Raw genomic sequence first — 20867 nt, forward strand, 5'->3', positions numbered from 1 at the left:
TCTATCTGTAATCTCTTGCCCCAAGTGCCTGTTAGTCTGTAGTCTGCTTTGCAGCTTTCATTAGCAATACCTGCTGCTTTCTCTGCCTGAGTTTTGTATTAGGTTGAAATAGAAACATGCACCTTATGTCTGTCCTTCAAATACCCCCGCAGACAGGGTAGAACAGATATGTACGATAGTTTGCAAATAACGTCTGCTTTGCTCTTTGAGGGAGGGAGCTGGGAATTGGGCTTCTACTGCTTTAAGACAAAAAACACTGCCATGCTGGAGAGGGGGTAGGGCAAGGTTGAGTAAAACACCACAGAACTTTCCTTCTGTTTTGAAGATGGCTTTTTCTTCATTGGATATTTGCTTGTAAACCTTTGACTCTTTTCTAAAACTGTCAAATTTGGTTCAGACAGTTACTACTTGTTTTTCTGATGTTTCTATGAAGGAATGAGACCTTGAAACTTCCTAGTCTGCCATTTTGATGACCTATGGGCTGTCTTTGTACTCTCTTGATAGTGTCCTTTGATACACAGAAGTTTTTAATTTTGATGAAGTCCCTTTATCTACTTTTTCTTTTAAAGTTCCTTGTGCTGTAGGGGTCATATTTAAGAAATCATTGCCAAATCCAAGGTCATGAAGATTTGCCTCTTTTTCAGTAGCTATAACAAAGGTCCTGGAAATAACTTCTTATCTTGACTTGAGTTACATGTCTGTCTTCAAAGCAATGACTGTGGTGAGGGTAATAGATTATTCCGATTGCTCATGCTGGATGGTGTCCGATCAGGTCTGAGACAGTGGGGTTGATACTGCAGTGCTGTTTCCAAAAAGGAAGGGCTAGTGAGCGCTAGAAAAATCAGTAAATACTTATTTCATTTAGTAAATGTGAAGCATTCATAGCACATTGAAAAGTTTATGGTGCCCAGAGTACCTTTTTTTTTTTTGAGACAGCCTCACTCTGTTTCCTGAACTGGAATGCAGTGGTGCGATCTTGGCTCACTGCAGCCTCAACCTCCTGGGTTCAAGCGATCCTCCCCCACTTCAGCCATCCAAGAAGCTGGGACTACACATAGTCATCATGCCTGACTAATTTTTGTATATATATTTTTTAAGATGGAGTCTCGCTCTGTCACCCAGGCTGGAGTGCAGTGGCATGATCTTGGCTGACTGTAGCCTCCGCCTCCCGGTTTCAAGCGTTTCTCCTGCCTCAGCCTCCTGCATAGCTGGGATTACAGGTGCCTGCCACCACACCTGGCTAGTTTTTGTATTTTTAGTAGAGATGAGATTTCACCATGTTGCCTAGGCTGGTCTCGAACTCCTGACCTCAGGTGATCCACCTGCCTCAGCCTCCCAAAGTTCTGGTAATTTTTGTATTTTTTGTAGAGATGGCATTTTGCTATGTTGCCCAGGCTGGTCTCAAACTCCTTGGCTCAAGCGGTCTGCCTGCCTTGGCCTCCCAAAGTGTTGAGGTTACAGGTATGAGCCACCGTGCCCGACCCCAGAGTATACATTTTAATTAAAAACTTATTTTTCTGGCCGGGCACGGTGGCTCACGCCTGTAATCCCAGCACTTTGGGAGGCCGAGGTGGGTGGATCACAATGTTAGGAGTTTGAGACCAGCCTGGCCAATATGGTGAAACCCCATCTCTACTAAAAATACAAAAATTAGCCGGGCATGGTGACGCGTGCCTGTAGTCCCAGCTACTCGGGAGGCTGAGGCAGAAGAATCGCTCGAACCGGGGAGGCAGAGGTTGTAGTGGGCTGAGATAGTGCCACTGGACTCCAGCCTGGGCGACAGAGAGAGATTCTGTCTTTAAAAAAAAAAAAAAAAAAGTATTTTTCTTATTATAAATTTAATATGTAAGTGACGTAAGTGTTTAAAAGTGACTTCCAGCTGGACGCGGTGGCTCATGCCTGTAATCCTAGCACTTTGGGAGGCCGAGGCGGGCGGACTGCTTGAGCTCAGGAGTTTGAGACCAGCCTGGGTAACACAGTGAAAACCCGTCTCTACTAAAATACAAAAAAATTAGCTGGGCGGCCGGCGTGCGCCTGTAGTTCTAGCTACTTGGGAGGCTGAGGCAGGAGAATTGCTTGAACCCGGAGGTTGCAGTGGGCTGAGATCGTGCCTTTGCACTTCAGCCTGGGCAGCAAAGCAAGACTCCATCTCTTAAAAAAAAAAAAAAAGAAGGCCGGGTGCAGTGGCTCACGCCTGTAATCTTACACTTTGGGAGGCCTAGGTGGGCGGATCACGAGGTCAGGAGATCTAGACCACAGTAAACCCCGTCTCTACTAAAAATACAAAAAATTAGCCAGGCGTGGTGGCGGGCGCCTGTAGTCCTAGCTACTCGGGAGGCTGAGGCAGGAGAATTGCTTGAACCCGGAGGTTGCAATGGGCTGAGATCATGCCTTTGCACTCCAGCCTGGGCGACAGAGCGAGACTCCGTCTCAAAAAAAAAAAAGAAAAAAAAGAAAAGAAAGACCTTCAAAATCATTGCTGCTGATGTGGTCCCTCATAAACCAAGCAGTGGGAAACTGGTTTAGCTTTTAGTTCACATTCTAAAGTACTAATTTTTGTGGTTTATTTTGTACAGGTACTGCTATAACCAGAATTTGGTAGAAAAAGGATTTACTTGTTGGGGCCCTCTTGATAAAAAGAGATGTGGGGGGATTCTCGACCTGCTAACAGAGCTGGACCTTTTCGGTAAGTTCTCAAATTTGAATATTGAAATTGCCAGTATTTTAATTATAAATGTGTAACATTTTCGCCTACTATAAATAAAGATATTTTCTCTGTGGAGAAATAGTTTCTGATTTTTTAAAAATAGAAATTCGGCTGGGCGCGGTGGCTCACGCCTGTAATCCAAGCACTTTGGGAGGCTGAGGCGGGCAGATCATGAGGTCAGGAGATCGAGACCATCCTGGCTATCACGGTGAAACCCCGTCTCTACTAAAAAATACAAAAAAAATTAGCCGGGCCTGGTGGCGGCTGCCTGTAGTCCCAGCTACTCGGGAGGCTGAAGCAGGAGAATGGTGTGAACCTGGGAGGCGGAGCTTGCAGTGAGCCGAGATTGTGCCACTGCATTCCAGCTTGGGAGACAGAGGAAGACTCTGTCTCAAAAACAAAAAAAAAAAAAAAAAAAAAGAAAAAAAAAGAAAAATAGAAACTCAATTTGGAAAATAATTTCGAAAATGATTGTGAGCCTGAATACCCAGCATGCCAAATGTTTTGTCACATAGCATTTTAAATTTTTATTTATTTGTTTGTTTTTTGAGACAAGTCTCGCTCTGTCTCCCAGGCTGGAGTGCAGTGGTGCGATCTTGACTTACTGCAACGTCCGCCTCCCGTGTTCAAGTGATTCTCCTGCCTCAGCCTTCTGAGTAGCTGGGATTACAGGCGCGTGCCACTATGCCTGGCTAATTTCATTATTTTAATATTAAAAAATACCCAAATATTTTATTTCTTTTTGTCTCTTAGCAAAGGAATACATATTTGGCTAGTAAGGAAAGCTAGCAAAATTTACATAAATGTTTATAAAAGTTGTATTGAGTTCACTAATTTATGTCTAGAATTCAGAGCTGTGCCTTGTCTGTGGCATGTTGATGCAGTTTGCTAAGCCACCTTTCAATTTTAGGGGTTACTTGGTACCAAGAAGAGTGGAGAAAGTGGTAGCATTTAGTTGTAAATAGATTGTATTTTAAATTTGTAGGGAATTAATTTTTTTATAGCTAGTATCATACACACTGTATTTTAACTAGTATTTAAACATTTTTCGTATTGTGTTTACAATTAATGAGATGCTATATGAATGTGACTTTTTTGGTTTTACTTGGTACATAGCAAATAAATCTGACCTTTAAATGTATGCATTCATAAGTATTGTTGCTCCAGTTGAAACTTCTATTACTAGTACATTTTCCTTTTTTTACCTTTTTTCAAAATGGAGTCTCACTCTGTTGCCCATGCTGGAGTGCAGGGGTATGATCTCAGCTCACTGCAGCCTCTGCCTCCTAGGTTCAAGTGATTCTCCTGCCTTAGCCTCCTGAGTAGCTGGGACTACAGGTGTATGCCACCATGCCTGGCTAATTATTGAATTTTTTTTTTTAGTAGAGATGGCATTTCACCATGTTGGCCAGGCTGATCTCAAACTCCTGACCTCAAGTGATCCACCTACCTCAGCCTCCCAAAGTGCTGGGACTATAAGTGTGAGCCACCGCACCTGCCATTTGGATTGGCAATCTGCAAGATTTTATTACTTAAATGCAACAGATGTTCTCATTCATTGTTCTGAAGCTTGGAGTTCCAATGAAAAATTTAGGTAGAGAACTGAGTTTAGAAAATCCATATAATGTTTAGTAAAACTAGTATTTCATAAATGCTGAATGACAGAGATTGGTCTTTAAATTAAAACAACTGTGTGATGTTGGGTATTTTTTTTCTTTCAAAATACTAAGAATTAGATCAGTGTTCAGCAAACTACAGCTGATAGCCTGTTTTTGTAAATAAAGTTTTACTGGAAAACAGCCACTCTTACTCATTTGCAGATTGTGTATGGCTGCTTTCATGCTATGATGGCAGAGTTGAATAGTTGTAACAGAGATTGTATAACCCACAAAATCCGATATGTTTACGAACTGGCTCTTCATGGAAAAAGTTTCCTGACCTCTCATCTAGATCAATGGGGTTGTACGTTACCATTTAAAAATATTTAGGTTGTAATCTATCCTCTTATTACTTGTATTTATGGGTAACTATTTTGTAAGTAAGGCTATTTCTTATAGAATTAACGTGGTTTAGGTAAGCATTCAGAAATGTTAGGTTAATTTAGCTCTATTGTCTAACTTTTTTCAAATTTAGAACATTTGTCTTTGACTCATTTAAACTTATTTAAAATTATATTTTCCCACCTTAATTTTAGTTTAAATGTAAGTCATTATATGCTGTTTTTTAAGATCTTTGACTAGGAGGGAGACAGTTTTTGGGAACTAATTTGAACCAAAACAGATATAGGAAAATGATTTTGTTACATTTCCTTTGAACTTTTCTTTTAAAATTTGTTTTTATTTGGTTGAAAATAATTTTCATAACTACTGATATTTTATATTAGTAGAATGGTTTCTTGATTAGTCTGTATAAAATACAAATCTAAGAACCCTGCTACAGTAAGTTACTCTAAATCTATTTGATCTTAATTTAGAAGAGTAAGATAATCTTTAGGCCATGTTGGATGTGTTCTGGTCAGAAAACATGTAGATTTCATACCTCAGTCCTCATCCCATGAGTGTCTGATGAAGCTTAAATCTTCCTGCAAGAAAGACTTGAATGATTTTAAACATGAGAGACACTGTATTTAGTGGTAACATCTTAATTTTAGTGTTAAATTGTATTGCTTAAGAAGAACATCTAGGCCGGGCGTGGCGGCTCACGCCTGTAATCCCAGCACTTTGGGAGGCCGAGGCGGGTGGATCACGAGGTCAGGAGATCAAGACCATCCTGGCTAACACGGTGAAACCCCGCCTCTACAAAAAATACAAAAAAATTAGCTGGGCGTGGTAGCGGACGCCTGTAGTCCCAGCCCCTCGGGAAGCTGAGGCAGGAGAATGGCATGAACCCGGGAGGTGGAGCTTGCAGTGAGCCAATATCGCGCCACTGCACTCCAGCCTGGGCGACAGAGCGAGACTCCGTCTCAAAAAAAAAAAAAGAACATCTAAACTTGCTCCTCTTATGATGAAGCACATAGACATAACCAGTGTTAATGGGGGTCAGTGGAAGACATCATGTTCTGAAAATCCATTAAATGTACATCATTCTAGTGTTTAGGTTAATGTTGTTAAATTCCTGTTACTTTAAGAAAGGGTTGGCCGGGCATGGTGGCTCACGCCTGTAACCCTAACCTTGGGGAGACAGAGACGGGTGACTCACCTGAGGTCAAGAGTTCAAGACCAGCCTGGGCAGCATGGTAAAACCCCATCTCTACTAAAAATAAAAAAATTAGCTGGGCATGGTGGCGCATGCCTGTAATCCCAGCTACTCTGGAGGCTGAGGCATGAGAATTGCTTGAACCCAGGAGGCAGAGGCTGCAGTGAACCAAGATCATGCCATTGCACTCCAGCCTGGGCAACAGAGCGAGACTCCGTCTCAAAAAAAAAAGAAAAAGAGAAAGAAAGGGTTTGGCATTGCAACTATTTCTCTTGAACTGAGTGACCCAGAATCAGTTGTCCTTTGAATTTTAGTATAGTAGCATAGTCTGAGCTCAGAAGGGCCTTATGATAGACCCTATATGTTCTGGGAGGCAAGAATTGAGTTGGTATTAATATCTTAATGCTTTTGTTTTACTGCTGAATAACAGATGACCCTTCAGGTCTTTTCATGTTTTCCTTTTTCATGTCTCCCTGCCTAGGATCCTAGGTGCCTAATTGCCTACTTAAACTAGTTTAGGGAATCTTGGACTGAAGCCAAAACATGTAAAATGCCCTGGAGATTAGGCAAAGGGAAGAAGTTGGGTAGTATGAAAGATTAGGTCACATCTTGTTTATCTCTTGAGTTCTATAAATTGAGAATGTAAATTTAATACTATGTCTATTTTTAAAATGTATTTTATTGCCATGAAAAAGTAGCATGAGACATTGGAATATGGAATATCAGCTTCTTCATTTGGGTCATGGGGATCATGCTTGAAGACCTAATGCTCTCTCTAGGTCTATCTCAGCATTGAGCCCCTGGATGCTGTTGCGTGGCTTAGATGACTTATACATGCTTTGTGGCATGATTCATACTACCTTCTACCTTCTATGATACCCTTGGGTAGTTACAATAGGACCCAGGTTAGAGTGCTTCTTGGTGGAGCCACTGTAGAACTGGGATTTAGATGCAGCCAGGGCTGATGCTCAGCTGGTGAACACTGGTGTGCTTGTTCCTACTGGTGATTTACAACCAGTGTTTCTTCTTTTTGGGCCTGCATCCATTTTGATTGGGTGGTGTCCATGCTGTATCTGTAATAAAATATTTTTGAATGTTACCGCTGGATGCAGCGTGAGAAAGATACCTCCTGAAACTTACTGTAAGAAATTTACAGTGCTTTGATTTTTCTGATATATAGGAATCGTCATGTTGACCTTGGAATTCTTAAGTTCCCTGGCTGTAGGAAATGGAAATTTTTGTAGTATGTCACCATTGTTAGCTTATTTGGTATTGCGGATTTTCCCTGTTGCAGGACTGGGTGAAAGCTTTTTCAGCAGCAGTCATGTTGAAAACCTTGTGTTGACTTTCCTCGTGTTCTGAAATGGGAGCATAAAAGTTTACTCCGCCACTTCGTCTTAAAATAGCAAAACTTTGCTGTTTTCTGCAGATCTAGGACCTTGTTACAGAACTCTGCCAAAAAAAAAAATGTTTACAGAAGAATGTGCTGTGATTAGAGAAGAATATGCTGGTGTGTAGATTTCAAACTCTCTGGACAATATGAATAACACTGTCTTTGTTTCTACAGTGGGAGCCAAGAAGAAAGGTTTGCTCCCGGGTGGAACAGGGATTATCCTCCTCCTCCCCTTAAGAGTCATGCTCAAGAGAGACACTCTGGCAACTTTCCTGGCAGAGATTCACTTCCCTTTGATTTCCAGGGGCATTCGGGGCCTCCTTTTGCAAATGTAGAGGAGCATTCTTTCAGCTATGGAGCTAGAGACGGACCGCATGGTGACTATCGAGGAGGGGAGGGACCTGGACATGATTTCAGGGGGGGAGATTTTTCGTCTTCTGATTTCCAGAGCAGAGATTCATCACAGTTGGACTTCAGGGGTAGGGACATACATTCTGGTGATTTTCGGGATAGAGAAGGACCACCTATGGACTATAGGGGTGGAGATGGTACTTCTATGGATTATAGAGGTAGGGAGGCACCTCATATGAACTACAGAGACAGGGATGCTCACGCTGTTGACTTCAGAGGTAGGGATGCTCCTCCATCTGACTTCAGGGGCCGGGGCACTTATGATTTAGATTTTAGAGGCCGGGATGGATCCCATGCAGATTTTAGGGGAAGGGATTTATCAGGTTTGGATTTTAGGGCCAGAGAACAGTCCCGTTCTGATTTTAGGAATAGAGATGTATCTGATTTGGACTTTAGAGACAAAGACGGAACACAAGTAGACTTTAGAGGCCGAGGTTCAGGTACTACTGATCTAGACTTTAGGGACAGGGATACGCCACATTCAGATTTCAGAGGTAGACACCGATCTAGGACTGATCAGGATTTTAGGGGCAGAGAGATGGGATCTTGTATGGAATTTAAAGATAGGGAGATGCCCCCTGTGGATCCAAATATTTTGGATTACATTCAGCCCTCTACACAAGATAGAGAACATTCTGGTATGAATGTGAACAGGAGAGAAGAATCCACACATGACCATACGATAGAAAGGCCTGCTTTTGGCATTCAGAAGGGAGAATTTGAGCATTCAGAAACAAGAGAAGGAGAAACACAAGGTGTAGCCTTTGAACATGAGTCTCCAGCAGACTTTCAGAACAGCCAAAGTCCAGTTCAAGACCAAGATAAGTCACAGCTTTCTGGACGTGAAGAGCAGAGTTCAGATGCTGGTCTGTTTAAAGAAGAAGGCGGTCTGGACTTTCTTGGGCGGCAAGACACCGATTACAGAAGCATGGAGTACCGTGATGTGGATCATAGGCTGCCAGGAAGCCAGATGTTTGGCTATGGCCAGAGCAAGTCTTTTCCAGAGGGCAAAACTGCCCGAGATGCCCAACGGGACCTTCAGGTATGTTGATGGGGTGGATTGCCTTTTTTTTTTTTTTGAGACAGAGTCTCGCTCTGTCGCCCAGCCTGGAGTGCAGTGGTGCGATCTCTGCTCATGCAAGCTCCGCCTCCTGGGTTCATGCCATTCTCCTGCCTCAGCCTCCTGAGTAGCTGGGACTGACTACAGGCGCCCACCACCACGCCTGGTGTGAGCCACCGCCCCCGGCCTGCTTTTTTTTTTTTCTTTAAATAAGACTTTTGTGAAGGATGACATTTATTTATTTATTTATTTATTTTTGAAACGGAGTCTTGCTCTGTCACCCAGGCTAGAGTGCAGTGACATAATCTCAGCTCACTGCAACCTCCGCCTCCCAGGGTCAAGCAGTTTTCCTGCCTCAACCTCCTGAGTAGCAGGGATTGCAGGCATGTGCCACCATGCCCAGTTAATTTTTGTATTTTTAGTGCAGATGGGGTTTCACCATGTTGGCCAGGCTGGTCTCGAACTCCTGACCTCGTGATCCGCCCACCTCGGCCTCCCAAAGTGCTGGAATTACAGGCATGAGCCACCGTGCCTGGCCAGTTTTTTTTTTTTTTTTTCATTTTATTTTTATCTTTGCATAAGCATTAGTAAGCAAAATTTGTATTCAGGAGTGGAATGTAGGAATGTAAATCTCTAGAGAAAAGGTCCTCAGCTCAGATCATATATGTGTGTGTGTATATATATGAATATATATGTATATATATATATTTCTTTTTTCTTTTATTCTTTTCTTCCTGCTTCACTTTCCGTTTGTGTATATATGTGTGTGTATATATGAAGGAACTATATATATATATTTGAGACACGGTCTCGCTCTGTCACTCGGGCTGAAGTGCGGTGGTGTAATCATGGCTCCTTGCAGCCTTGACCTCCCAGGCTCAAGCGATCCTCCCACCTCAGCCTTCTGAGTAGCTGGAACTACAGATGTGCGCCAGCCACTATGCCTGGCTAGTTTTTTTTTTTTTCCTTTGAGAATGAGTCTTGCTCTGTCGCTCAGGCTGAAGTGCAGTTGTGCGATCCCAGCTCACTGCAACCTCTACCTCCCGGGTTCAAGGGGTTCCCCCGCCTCAGCCTTCCAGGAAGCTGGGACTACAGGTATATTTCACCATGCCTAGTTAGTTGTTTTTTTTTTTTTCTTTTTTGAGATGGAGTCTCACCATGTTGCCTAGGCTGGGGTGCAGTGGCACGATCTTGGCTCACAGCAACCTCCGCCTCCCGTGTTCAAGCAGTCTTCCTGCCTCAGCCTCCTGAGTAGTTGGGACTGTAGTTGTGCACCACCAAATCTGACTAATTTTTGTATTTTTTGTAGAGATGAAGTTTAGGCATGTTACCTAGGCTGGGCTGGAACCCCTGATCTCAAATGATCCACCCTTCTCAGCTTCCCAAAGAGCTGGGATTACAGGCATGCACCACCATGCCTGGCCAGCAATTTTTGTATTTTTTTGTAGACAGAAGGTTGCAACATATTTCCCAGGCTGGTTTCAAATTCCTGGGTTCAATTCATTATTTTGTTTTATGATGCTGATTTACATGCCTTGGGATAATTTAGTTTGAAAGTATATGTCTTTGGGAGTTGACTCTTGCAACTCTCGCTTAGTTAGACCTGTGATTGTTTAGGGATCATTTTCTTATTTAAATTCATTGAGAGAATACTTAGGAGTCTCCCTAGTTGTGAAGAGCTGATATTAATGTTGCAACTATCCTCTTGCAGCTAACGTAATTAACTTAAATGTTAAACTTCTTGAATATATGATTTAAGCAAGGAGGGTTATATTGGTAATTTTACAATGAAGGTATTCTCTTTTAAAGTAGATTTGGCTGGGTACAGTGGCCTATGCTTGTAATTTCAGTGCTTTAGGAGGCTGAGGTGGGAGGATCACTTGAGGCCAGGAACTTGAGACCAGTGTGGTGCAACCTCAGGAGAGAATGTGAGGGTGGGGAAGAAAAATAAGGCCAGGCACAGTGGCTCATGCGTGTAATCCCAACACTTTGGGAGGCAAAGGTGGGCAGATCATTTGAGGTCAGGATTTCAAGACCAGCCTGGTCAACATGGTGAAACCCCATCTCTACTAAAAATAACAAATATTAGGCCAGGCGTGGTGGCTCTTGCCTGTAATCCCAACACTTTGGGAAGCTGAGGCAGGTGGATCATTTGAGGTCGTGAGTTTGAGACCAGCCTGACCAACACAGAGAAACCCCATTTCTACTAATAACACAAAATTAGCTGGGCGTAGTGGTGCATGTGTGTAATCCCAGCTACTCGGGAGGCTGAGGCAGGAGAATCCCTTGAACCTGGGAGGCAGAGGTTGCGGGGAGGCAGAGGTTGCACTATTACACTCCAGCCTGGGCAGCAAGAGCGAAACTCCATCTGAAAAAAAAAAAAAAACGAAAACCAAAACCAGCCAGGTGTGGAGGTGGGCGCCTGTAATCCCAAATACTTGGGAGGCTGAGGCAGGAGAATTGCTTGAACCTGGGGGGCAGAGGCTGCAGTGGGCTGAGATTGTGCCACTGCACTCCAGCCTGGGCGACAGAGCGACACTCTGTCTCAAAAAAAAAAAGACATTATCTAGTCATCTTCTCTCACCAGAGGTATGAAGTACTGCTAGTTTACAGCCCATTCTCCAGCTCTCAGACCAGGGAAATTTTTCTTTTTTTTTTGAGACGGGGGTCTCGCTCTGTCACCCAGGCCGGAGTGCAGTGGCACAATCTTGGCTCACTGAAACCTCTGCCTCCCAGGTTCAAGTGATTCTTACGCCTCAGCCTCCTGAGTAGCTGGGACCACAGGCGTGCACAGCACAGTTGGCTAATTTTTGTATTCTTAGTAGAGACGGTTTTACCATGTTGGCCAGGCTGAGAAAATTACTGCTTTGAGACTATGTTAGTGTGTCTTTCTGGTTATTAAAGTCTTACTCAGTCTTGTCTCTCGTAATGTTTTGCTTTACTTTGAGGACTCTTTCAGTGAGACTTGGTCTTAGCACATTTACATTCTTATGATTTGAAGTCACATTCTGGCACTCAGAACAATAGAGAAAATTGTAATTTTTTATATCTTCACGTGACATGTCATTATCATTTTTGATCCTGAGTGGCTAAATTTCATGTTGATTTGTGTTTTGTACAGTAAAGTATATTTGTGAAATAATTTTTCATTCTCAATTTAAGGATCAAGATTATAGGACCGGCCCAAGTGAGGAGAAACCCAGCAGGCTTATTCGATTAAGTGGGGTACCTGAAAATGCCACAAAAGAAGAGGTAAGGCATGTCTTCTCTCCTGTTTCTCTGTGTCAATTAAAAATTAAAAAAACCTTTTAATTTGAAAAATTGTAGATTCACAAGAAGGTGCAAAGAAATGCACAGAGAAGTCTTGTGTATTTTTTTTCCATCTTCCCTCAGTGTTAATATTTTGCACAACTGTGGTATAGTATCTAAACCAGGAAATTGACCCTGGTATAATACATAAAGTTTATTCAGATTTCACCATTTATACATGCACTCACTGAGGTGAGGTTAAAAAAAATTATGACAAATGATTGCTCTCTTTAGACCTGATCACATCCTTTAGAGCATATTATTTCTGGAGTACGTACATAAGGATGCAGTTTATTTACAATGGTAAAAACTAGAAACTGCCTAACTGCCCTGTATCAAAGGATTGGCTGACTAAATTAAGTCTGAACTTATGGCAGTGCTCGCTCTGTGCCAGGCATTGTGTGATACTTACAAGCATTAGTTCATTTAATTATCACATATTTAATATAATCACTCTAAATATTAAGCATTACTGTATGTAATTGTTCTAGATACCGAGTGACACAGCAGTGTATATTATCAAGTCACTGCCTCCATGGATAATGAAAAAGCAAGCAAAAGGATTACACAATTTTAGTCAGCAAATAAATACTCTGAAGAAAACTAAAGTACAGGCGGGGCATGGTAGCTCGGCCTGTAACTCGGAGACAGAGTCTTGCTTTGTCGCCCATGCTGGAGTGTGTGGCGCGACCTTGGTGCACTGCAACCTCCACCTCCCCAGTTCAAGCAGTTCTCCTGCCGCAGCCTCCCGAGTAGCTGGGACTACAGGCACACACCACCACACCCAGCTAATTTTTGTACTTTTAGTAGAGACGGAGTTTCACCACATTGGTCAGGCTGGTCTTGAACTCCTGACCTCAGGTTATCTCCCTGCTTCTGCCTCCCAAAGTACTGCCATTACAGGCATGAGCCACCACGCCCAGCCCATTTTTGATTTTTTTGAGGCAGCGTCTCACTTTGTTGCCCAGGCTGGAGTGCAGTGGCACAATCACGGCTCACTGCAGCTTCTACCTCTTGGGCTCAGTCGATCCTACCACCTCAGCCTCCTGAGTAGCTGGGACCACGGGCATGCATGCTAATGGGGCTGTTTTTTGTATTGTGTAGTTAGGGAGACATCACTGAGGAAGAGGTATTCGAGCCCAGGCTTGAATGCCGTGAGAGAACAGTTTATATGAATATGGGGAAATGAACTGCCCAGGCAGTTCATGCTGAGGAAGTGCTGTGGCCCTGGACTGTAATGAACCCAGTACATCATTTTATATTTAACACATGAGAAACTAGACACTAAAAGGTTACACAGCAAGTGAGCAGAGAGCTTGGAATGCACACAGTATGATTTCAGAGCTTAAGCCTTTGAAGGTTATGCTCTTCTGCTTTTCTTTTTTTTTTTTTTTTTTTTTTTTTTTGAGACAGAGTCTCACTCTGTCACCCAGGCTGGAGTGCAGTGCAGTGGCGCGATCTCGGCTCACCGCAACCTCTGCCGCCAGGGTTCAAGAGATTCTCCTGCCTCAGCCTCCCAAGTAGCTGGGATTACAAGCACCTGCCACTGCACCCAGCTGATTTTTGTATTTTTAGTAGAGATGGGGTTTCACCATCTTGGTCAGGCTGATCTTGAACTCCTGACCTCAAGTGATCCACCCGCCTCGGCCTCTCAAAGTGCTGAGATTACACGCATGAGCCACCACGCCCAGCATTTTGTTTGTTTGTTTGTTTGTTTTTGAGACAGAGTCTTGCTCTGTCACCCAGGCTGGAGTGCAGTGGCACAATCTTGGGTCACTGCAACCTCCGCCTCTCGGGTTCAAATGGTTCTCCTGCCTCAGCCTCCTGAGTAGCTGGGACTACAGGCATGTGCCACCACGCCTGGCTAAGTTTTTGTATTTTTAGTAGAGACGGGGTTTCACCGTGTTAGCCAGGATGGTCTCAATCCCCTGACGTCATGATCCGCCTGTCTCGGCCTCCCAAAGTGCTGGGATTACAGATGTGAGCCACCGCTTCTGGCCCTGCTTTTCCTATGTACCTGAGAATTTTTAAATATTTATTTATTTATTTTTGAGACAGGGTACTCCAGACTGGAGTGCAATGGCCCAATCAAGGCTCACTACAGCCTCAAACTCCTGGGCTCAAACTATCCTCCCAAGTAGCTGGGATTATAGGTGTGAGCCAGTACTCCTGGCTAATTTTTTTTTTTTTTTTGAGATGGAGTCTCGCTCTGTCGCCCAGGCTGGAATGCAGTGGTGCGATCTTGGCTCACTGCAAGCTCCTTCTCCCGGGTTCACGCCATTCTTCTGCCTCAGCCTCCCAAGTAGCTGGGACTACAGGTGCCCGGGTTCACGCCATTCTTCTGCCTCAGCCTCCCAAGTAGCTGGGACTACAGGTGCCCGCCACCACGCCTGGCTAATTTCTTGTATTTTTTAGTAGAAACGAGGTTTTACCGTGTTAGCCAGGATGGTCTCAATCTCCTGACCTTGTGGTCTGCCCACCTCGGCCTCCCAAAGTGCTGGGATTACAGGCATGAGCCACCGTGCCCGGCCAATTTTTTTTTTTAAGATAGTGTCTCGCTCTGTTGCCCAGGCTGGAGTGCAGTGTCATGATCTCAGCTCACTGCAGCCTCAGCCTTCCAGGTTCAAGTGATTCTCCTGCCTCAGCCTTCCAAGTAGCTGGGATTACAGGTGTGTGCCACCGCACCAGGCTAGTTTTTGTATTTTTAGTAGAAATGGGGTTTCACCATGTTAGCCAGGCTGGTCTCGAACTCCTGACCTCAGGTTATCCACCCGCCTTGGATTCCCAAAGTGCTGGGATTACATGTGTGAGCCACCACGCCCGGTCTCTCCTGGCTAATTAAGAATTTTTTTTTTTTTTTAGAGATAGGGTCTCACTATGTTGCCTAGGCTTGTCTCAAACATGTGGCTTTAAGCAATCCTCTCACCTTGGCCTCCCAAAGTGCTGGGATTATAGGCAGGAGCCACTGCATCCCGCCAATTTTTGAATAATTATGTTCTACTCATTCAATATGTGAATGCCTTGAGTGTTCATAGTTTAACTTTGCTTTTCCAAAGTAATCATGGCTTTAAATTATGTATGATAAAAACTGTTAGGGAAAATCTGACATTCAGTGTTTGATTATGATTTGTATCATTTGTATAAATGCCATATTTTTGCAGATTCTTAATGCTTTTCGGACTCCTGATGGCATGCCTGTAAAGAACTTGCAGTTGAAGGAGTATAACACAGGTGAGTTTCTTGACTTGCATATGGCCTTGGGTTAGGAAGGGTCTTTGTCAGATCTCTGCATCATGTGCTACTTAAAATTTGTTTCAAGAAACCACAATTAAAATTTCCAGAAGCCTCCCATTGGTGCCTCCAAATAACAACCAGCTTTAGTTTTAGCTGTGGTTCTTTGTGGATGTTTGTCCACACATGGGTGATGAGGATGCATGTTCCAGTTCTTCTGAATGCCTGTGATATATAGAGTGTTGCAGCAATTGCCTTGAATATATTTTATATAATTATTAAACTTGCTATGCATGTTCTTCATGGTGGTGGAATGTTTATGCTTGAGCCTAATAGGATTTAATAAGCTTGTTGTATGTAAAATTTTACATTCATTGCTTCAGTAAAATTTATGACTTCCCAGAGAAATTGTACAAATTAGTGGTTTAATTTTCAGTTTTGCTTTGAGAATGGAGTCCTGTTACAGTTATTTTGTTGAAATCCATGAATAGATCCAGAAGAGCTTTCCCTTTGACATCTGTTCTGTGGTCTGAATGGTAGATTAAACTTTTCAGAATATCCTCCTAGTTGTATTTCACAGCACCAATTTCAGTCATTTCCTTTAAATCTTACTACAGTAAAAGTAGGCAAAGGTGAAATGCCAATAACTCAAGGTTTTTGACCGATATTTTTAGAACTATGTATAATAATAAGTTTATTTATTTAAAAATAAAGGTAATCTTTAGGTGACCTATTTTGCAGAATTTTAAATGGAAGGGAATAGAGCATGAGTCTTCACAGAACTTAGAATTTCAGTAATTCAGTTAAAGACATCTTCAAGTAAGAACATGTCATATTTTGAGGATATAATTTACTATTAGCAGTTTATCATGGGATAAAAATTTTGCATTAACTAGATAACTTCTTCAGAATGCTTCTGCAGAGGAAAATTATCCACAAAATAAATTTTGGTGCTTGAAAGAATATGGTGTTAAGTTCAGAAATAATTTGTTCTGTAATTTGAGAACAAGCTCAGAAGTATTATTTCTCAGAGAGCCAATTATTTATTTGTTTTAAAAACATCAACCCTGAATTTGTGGAAGCGTGAGTAAGAGTAGATATATTATTATTCTTGGTATCTCACTTATGTTGGTTATATTTATTTTTTGCATATGCCTTATATATGCTTTCTTTGGGAACTCAAGGTAGAATTTACAGGCTGGAGATGCTTTTTAACTCTCAGGATAATAACCTCAGTCTTGTTTCATGAACTGTGCTTTCATTAAGTATTGATATGTTTAGGAAAGGAGATGTCTTAATATTTAAATAGCAGTTCAAACTCCAGTTTCTTTAGTATTCATTGACTTTCTAATTGTCAAATTTGTCAGGACAGTAAAAATTATATTAACATATAAGGTCTAGAGAGGAAGTTCTTAAATTTGCCGATTGTGGTAGCTATTAGAATTGGCAGACTGAAGACATTGATACACATGGGAAATCATTCAGGGCAGTGCTTAAAAATAAAACGAAAAATACCTTTCAGCAAATACAATCTTTTCTTGGCATTCTATTAAGTTGTGTTTTTTATTTTTGTTTTTTAGTGAAAGAATTGGATTGCTAGTTTCATGTTATTTATATTACATCTCTATGTGACAAACAGGATGAACTTTTGACAATATCAGCCAGATCATGTTACTCCCATGTCTAAAACCCTCTTAGGGCCTTCATCTTCACTTGGAAGAAATTCCCAGCTTCTTCTTTTGTCTTACAAACCCATGCGTGAGCTGACCCTTGGCTGTTTGATCTCATTCAGTACTGCCCTCCACCTACCCTATTTTGCTGTAGCCACACTGAGCTTTTCTCTTGTCTTTGACCAATACAAACTTCTTTCTGTGTCAGGGTCTTTGCACTACTCTTCTCTCTGATCTTTACTTGTCTTCTGGGGTTTAGTTCTTGGCTTCAGTTTCACGTCTCTGAGGCCTTGTGTCACCCTCAAATCTAAAATCATCGGGCAGTTGTTTTCCATCATATCCTTGTTTGGATCTATCACTGATTGGATATTTCTATCACTGGTATTTTTCAGTTGGATCTATCACTGATCTATCACTGTTCACTGATTGGATTGAATCTGTCAGTGGTATTGGATCTATCACTGATATTTTTCTCCGTGGTTTTGTGTATCTTATTTCTCTCACTAGAGAGGAATGTCAGCAGGAGCCTTATTCCTTCTTGTTTCCACCAGTGCTTGACACTCAGTAGGTTCCCTATATGCATGGAATAGATTATTATTTATGGTGTATGTGAAGAGCAGCTGTGATTTCCCCTCAGGTGAGGAACATTAAAGGGTAGTGTAGGTTTCACAGCAGTGCAGCTTAGGTCTTACATATCTGTTGAAGAATATGTCTTGGAACAATCAGATGTTCTAAGAACTATAGTGTTTACTGTTAAAAGATCATATGTGGTAGTCAGGCATGGTGTTGCACACCTGTAGTCCTAGCTACTTGGCAGTCTGAGATGGGAGAATTTTTTGAGCCTGAGAATTTGAGATCAGCCTGAGCAACATAGCAAGACCTTGTCTCTTAAAAAGAAAAAGAAAAAAAAATGTGAATCTTAGTAGTAACAGTGACTTTAAAATTTTTTTTTATAAGAGAAAGGGTCTTACTCTGTTGCCCAGGTTGGAGTGCATTGGTACGATCATAGCTTACTGTAACCTCAAACCCCTGGGCTCAAGTGATCCTTCTGTCTCAACCTCCAGAGTATTTGGGACTACAGGTGCGTACCACCATGGCATGCTAATTTTTAAACTTTTTGTAGAGGTGCGGTCTCACTATGTTTCCCAGGCTGGTCTTGAACTCCTGGGTTCAAGTGATTCTCCTGCCTCATCCTCCCAAAGTGCTGGGATTACAGATGTGAACCAGTATGCACAGCCAAAAAGGTGACATTCATAGGTGAAAACTGGTAATAAATATTTTAGGCTGAGTGATGACCTGCAGACACCATGCAGGATGGATATTGCTCATAAGAGGGGAATTGTGGAGTACAGTCTGTCCTGTTAGTTGATGTAATGGAGGGCTGATCTATAACACAGGAGAGAAGATTAACGCCTCTTCGTTGACTCTAGTAATGTATTAGTGTAATTTTTGTCTCCTCTAGAGCTGTATAAGTACAGGGTCACAATTTTATCTAGAACCTGTGAGGTTAAATGAGCTTATGAATTTTTCAAGTTATAGAAATGTAGTTTACATAGATCATATGGGAATTATATCTCCCAGGGGAATGTGTACTCAGACATAATACTTACGCTGCAAAATTATTAATATTCTCACTAACAGGAGTAAATAAAGACTCATACTATAGGCCAGGATTTGCCTCAAAATGAGTTTGTTGAATTTTACCAAAAAACTTGACATTTATGGGATTTTGGAATTGTAGATAAGAGATTTTGGATCTATATATGTTGTGTATATTTGAATTTTTCATTTGCCATTTACAAATACATTATAACCCCATGAATTGTAAATTACCTTGAATTATATGATTATTTCTGGAAAAAGTACCAGGAGTAAAATGTCTTTTGGTGACTAGACAAACTAGTATATATATAAAATGGAATACTTCTCAGCAATGAAGAAGAAACTACTCATGCACCTAACAACATGGATGAATCTCAATGGCAATATGCTGAGTGAAAGAAACTAGACTCATAAGGATATATACACTACCATAAGGAGGAATGAAATACTGATGTATGCTACAAGTTGGATGAACCTTGAAAACATTATAAAAGAAGCCAGACACAAAAGACCAAATATTGTGCAATTCAGTTTATATGAAATATCTAGAGAAGGCACACCCGTAGAGATAGAAAGCAGATTGGTGGTTGCCAGGGGCTAAGTGGGAATGGGGAACGACTCCCTAATGGTTATGGTACTTCTTTGGGGCTGATAAAAGTGTTCTGGAACTAGGTAGTAGTGATGGTTGCATGACATTTTGAATGTACTTAATGCTCCTGAATTGTACACTTTAAAATGATGCATTTTATTTGATGTGTATTTGCTTACTTTGTTTTTTTTTTTTTTTTTTTGAGATGAAATCTTGCTCCCGTCGTGTAGGCAGGAGTGCAGTGGCATGACCTCGGCTTACTGCAACCTCCACCTCCCGGGTTCAAACGATTCTCCTTCCTCAGCCTCCCAAGTAGCTGGGATTACAGGTGTGTGCCACCACACCTGGCTAATTTTTTGTATTTTTAGTAGAGACGGGGTTTCGCCATGTTGGCCAGGCTGGTCTTGAACTTCCGACCTCAGGTGATCTACCTGCCTGGGCCTCCCAAAGAGCTAGCATTACAGGCGTGAGCCACTGTGCCCAGCCAGCTTACAATTTTTTAAAAAGGCTACATACTATATGTGTATGTGTGATTTCACTTATGTGACATTCTGGAAGGGACAAAATTTTAGGGATTGGAAATAGTGGTGGCCAGGTTATTGGGGGAGGAGTTAACTATAAAGCGGAAGCATGAGGGAATTTTTGGGTATAATGGAATTGTTCTATATCTTGATTGTGGTGATGATGTATCAATGTTAAATTCCCCGAGTTGATAACTACTGTGGTTATGTTAGAGAACATCTTTTTTCTTTTCTTTTTTTTTTTAAACGGAGTCTCGTTTGGTCACCCAGGCTGGAGCGTAATGGCGCGATCTCAGCTTACTGCAACCTCTGCCTCCTGGGTTCAAGCAATTCTGCCTGCCTTAACCTCCTGAGTAGCTGGGATTACAGGCGCCTGCCCCTACTCCTAGCTAATTTTTGTATTTTTTTTAGTAGCGACAGGGTTGCGCCATGTTGACCAGGCTGGTCTTGAACTCCTGACCTCAGGTGATCTGCCCACCTTGGCCTCCCAAAGTGCTGGAATACAGACGTGAGCCACCATGCCCGGCTGAGAGTATCTTTATTCTTAGAAAATACATAATGAAGTTTTTAGAAGTAAAGTACTGTGATGTATGCAGCTTTCTCTCATGGTTTCGAAAATAATACTTGCTATAAATGGAGAAGGAAGGAAGAGAGTATTGATAAAGTAGATGGATCACAATGTTATTAATAGTTGAATCTGGGGCCACACGCGGTGGCTCACGCCTGTAATCCCAGCACTTTGGGAGGCCAAGGCAGGTAGATCATCTGAGGTCAGGAGTTTGAGACCAGCCTGGCCAACATGGCGAACGAAACCTGTCTACTAAAAAATACAACAATTAGCCGGGCGTGGTGGCGGGTGCCTGTAATCCCAGCTACTCAGGAGGCTAAGGCAGGAGAATCACTTGAACTCGGGAGGCGGAGGTTGCAGTGAGCCAAGATCACGCCATTGCACTCCAGCCTGGGCGACAGAGCAAGAATTCATCTTAAAAAAAAAAAAAAAAAAAAAGTTGAACCTGGGTAAAGCATATATGAATCTTTTCCCTGTACTATTATTATTGCAATTTTTTTGTAACTTGGAAATTATTTCCAATAAAAAGTTGAAAAACTGACAAAACTGATTTATTTTATTTTATTTTTTATTTTTTTGAGACGGAGTCTTGCACTGTCACCAGTGCTGGA

At 42.1% G+C, this 20867-nt stretch overlaps 1 protein-coding gene across 8 annotated transcripts in view; it reads left to right on the forward strand.

The window, feature by feature from the left end:
* The window catches only part of RBM6 (RNA binding motif protein 6), a 135763-nt gene that overhangs the window by 20027 nt on the left and 94869 nt on the right, over window positions 1-20867 (forward strand). For 5 of the 8 annotated variants that reach the window (XM_034956495.3, XM_063602374.1, XM_034956498.3 and 2 more), the window contains exons 2-5: window positions 2577-2686; window positions 7470-8748; window positions 11929-12018; window positions 15237-15306. In XM_034956495.3, the coding sequence (XP_034812386.1) occupies window positions 2643-2686; window positions 7470-8748; window positions 11929-12018; window positions 15237-15306 (1483 nt within the window). In that variant the 5' untranslated portion in view covers window positions 2577-2642. Of the gene's footprint in view, window positions 1-2576; window positions 2687-7469; window positions 8749-11928; window positions 12019-15236; window positions 15307-20867 lie in introns of those variants that run through there. The other 3 variants (XM_055109972.2, XM_034956504.3, XM_055109973.1) reach the window with 2 other exon arrangements.

This window comes from Pan paniscus, chromosome 2, assembly GCF_029289425.2.
Source record: "Pan paniscus chromosome 2, NHGRI_mPanPan1-v2.0_pri, whole genome shotgun sequence".
In the NCBI taxonomy this organism is placed as follows: domain Eukaryota; kingdom Metazoa; phylum Chordata; class Mammalia; order Primates; family Hominidae; genus Pan; species Pan paniscus.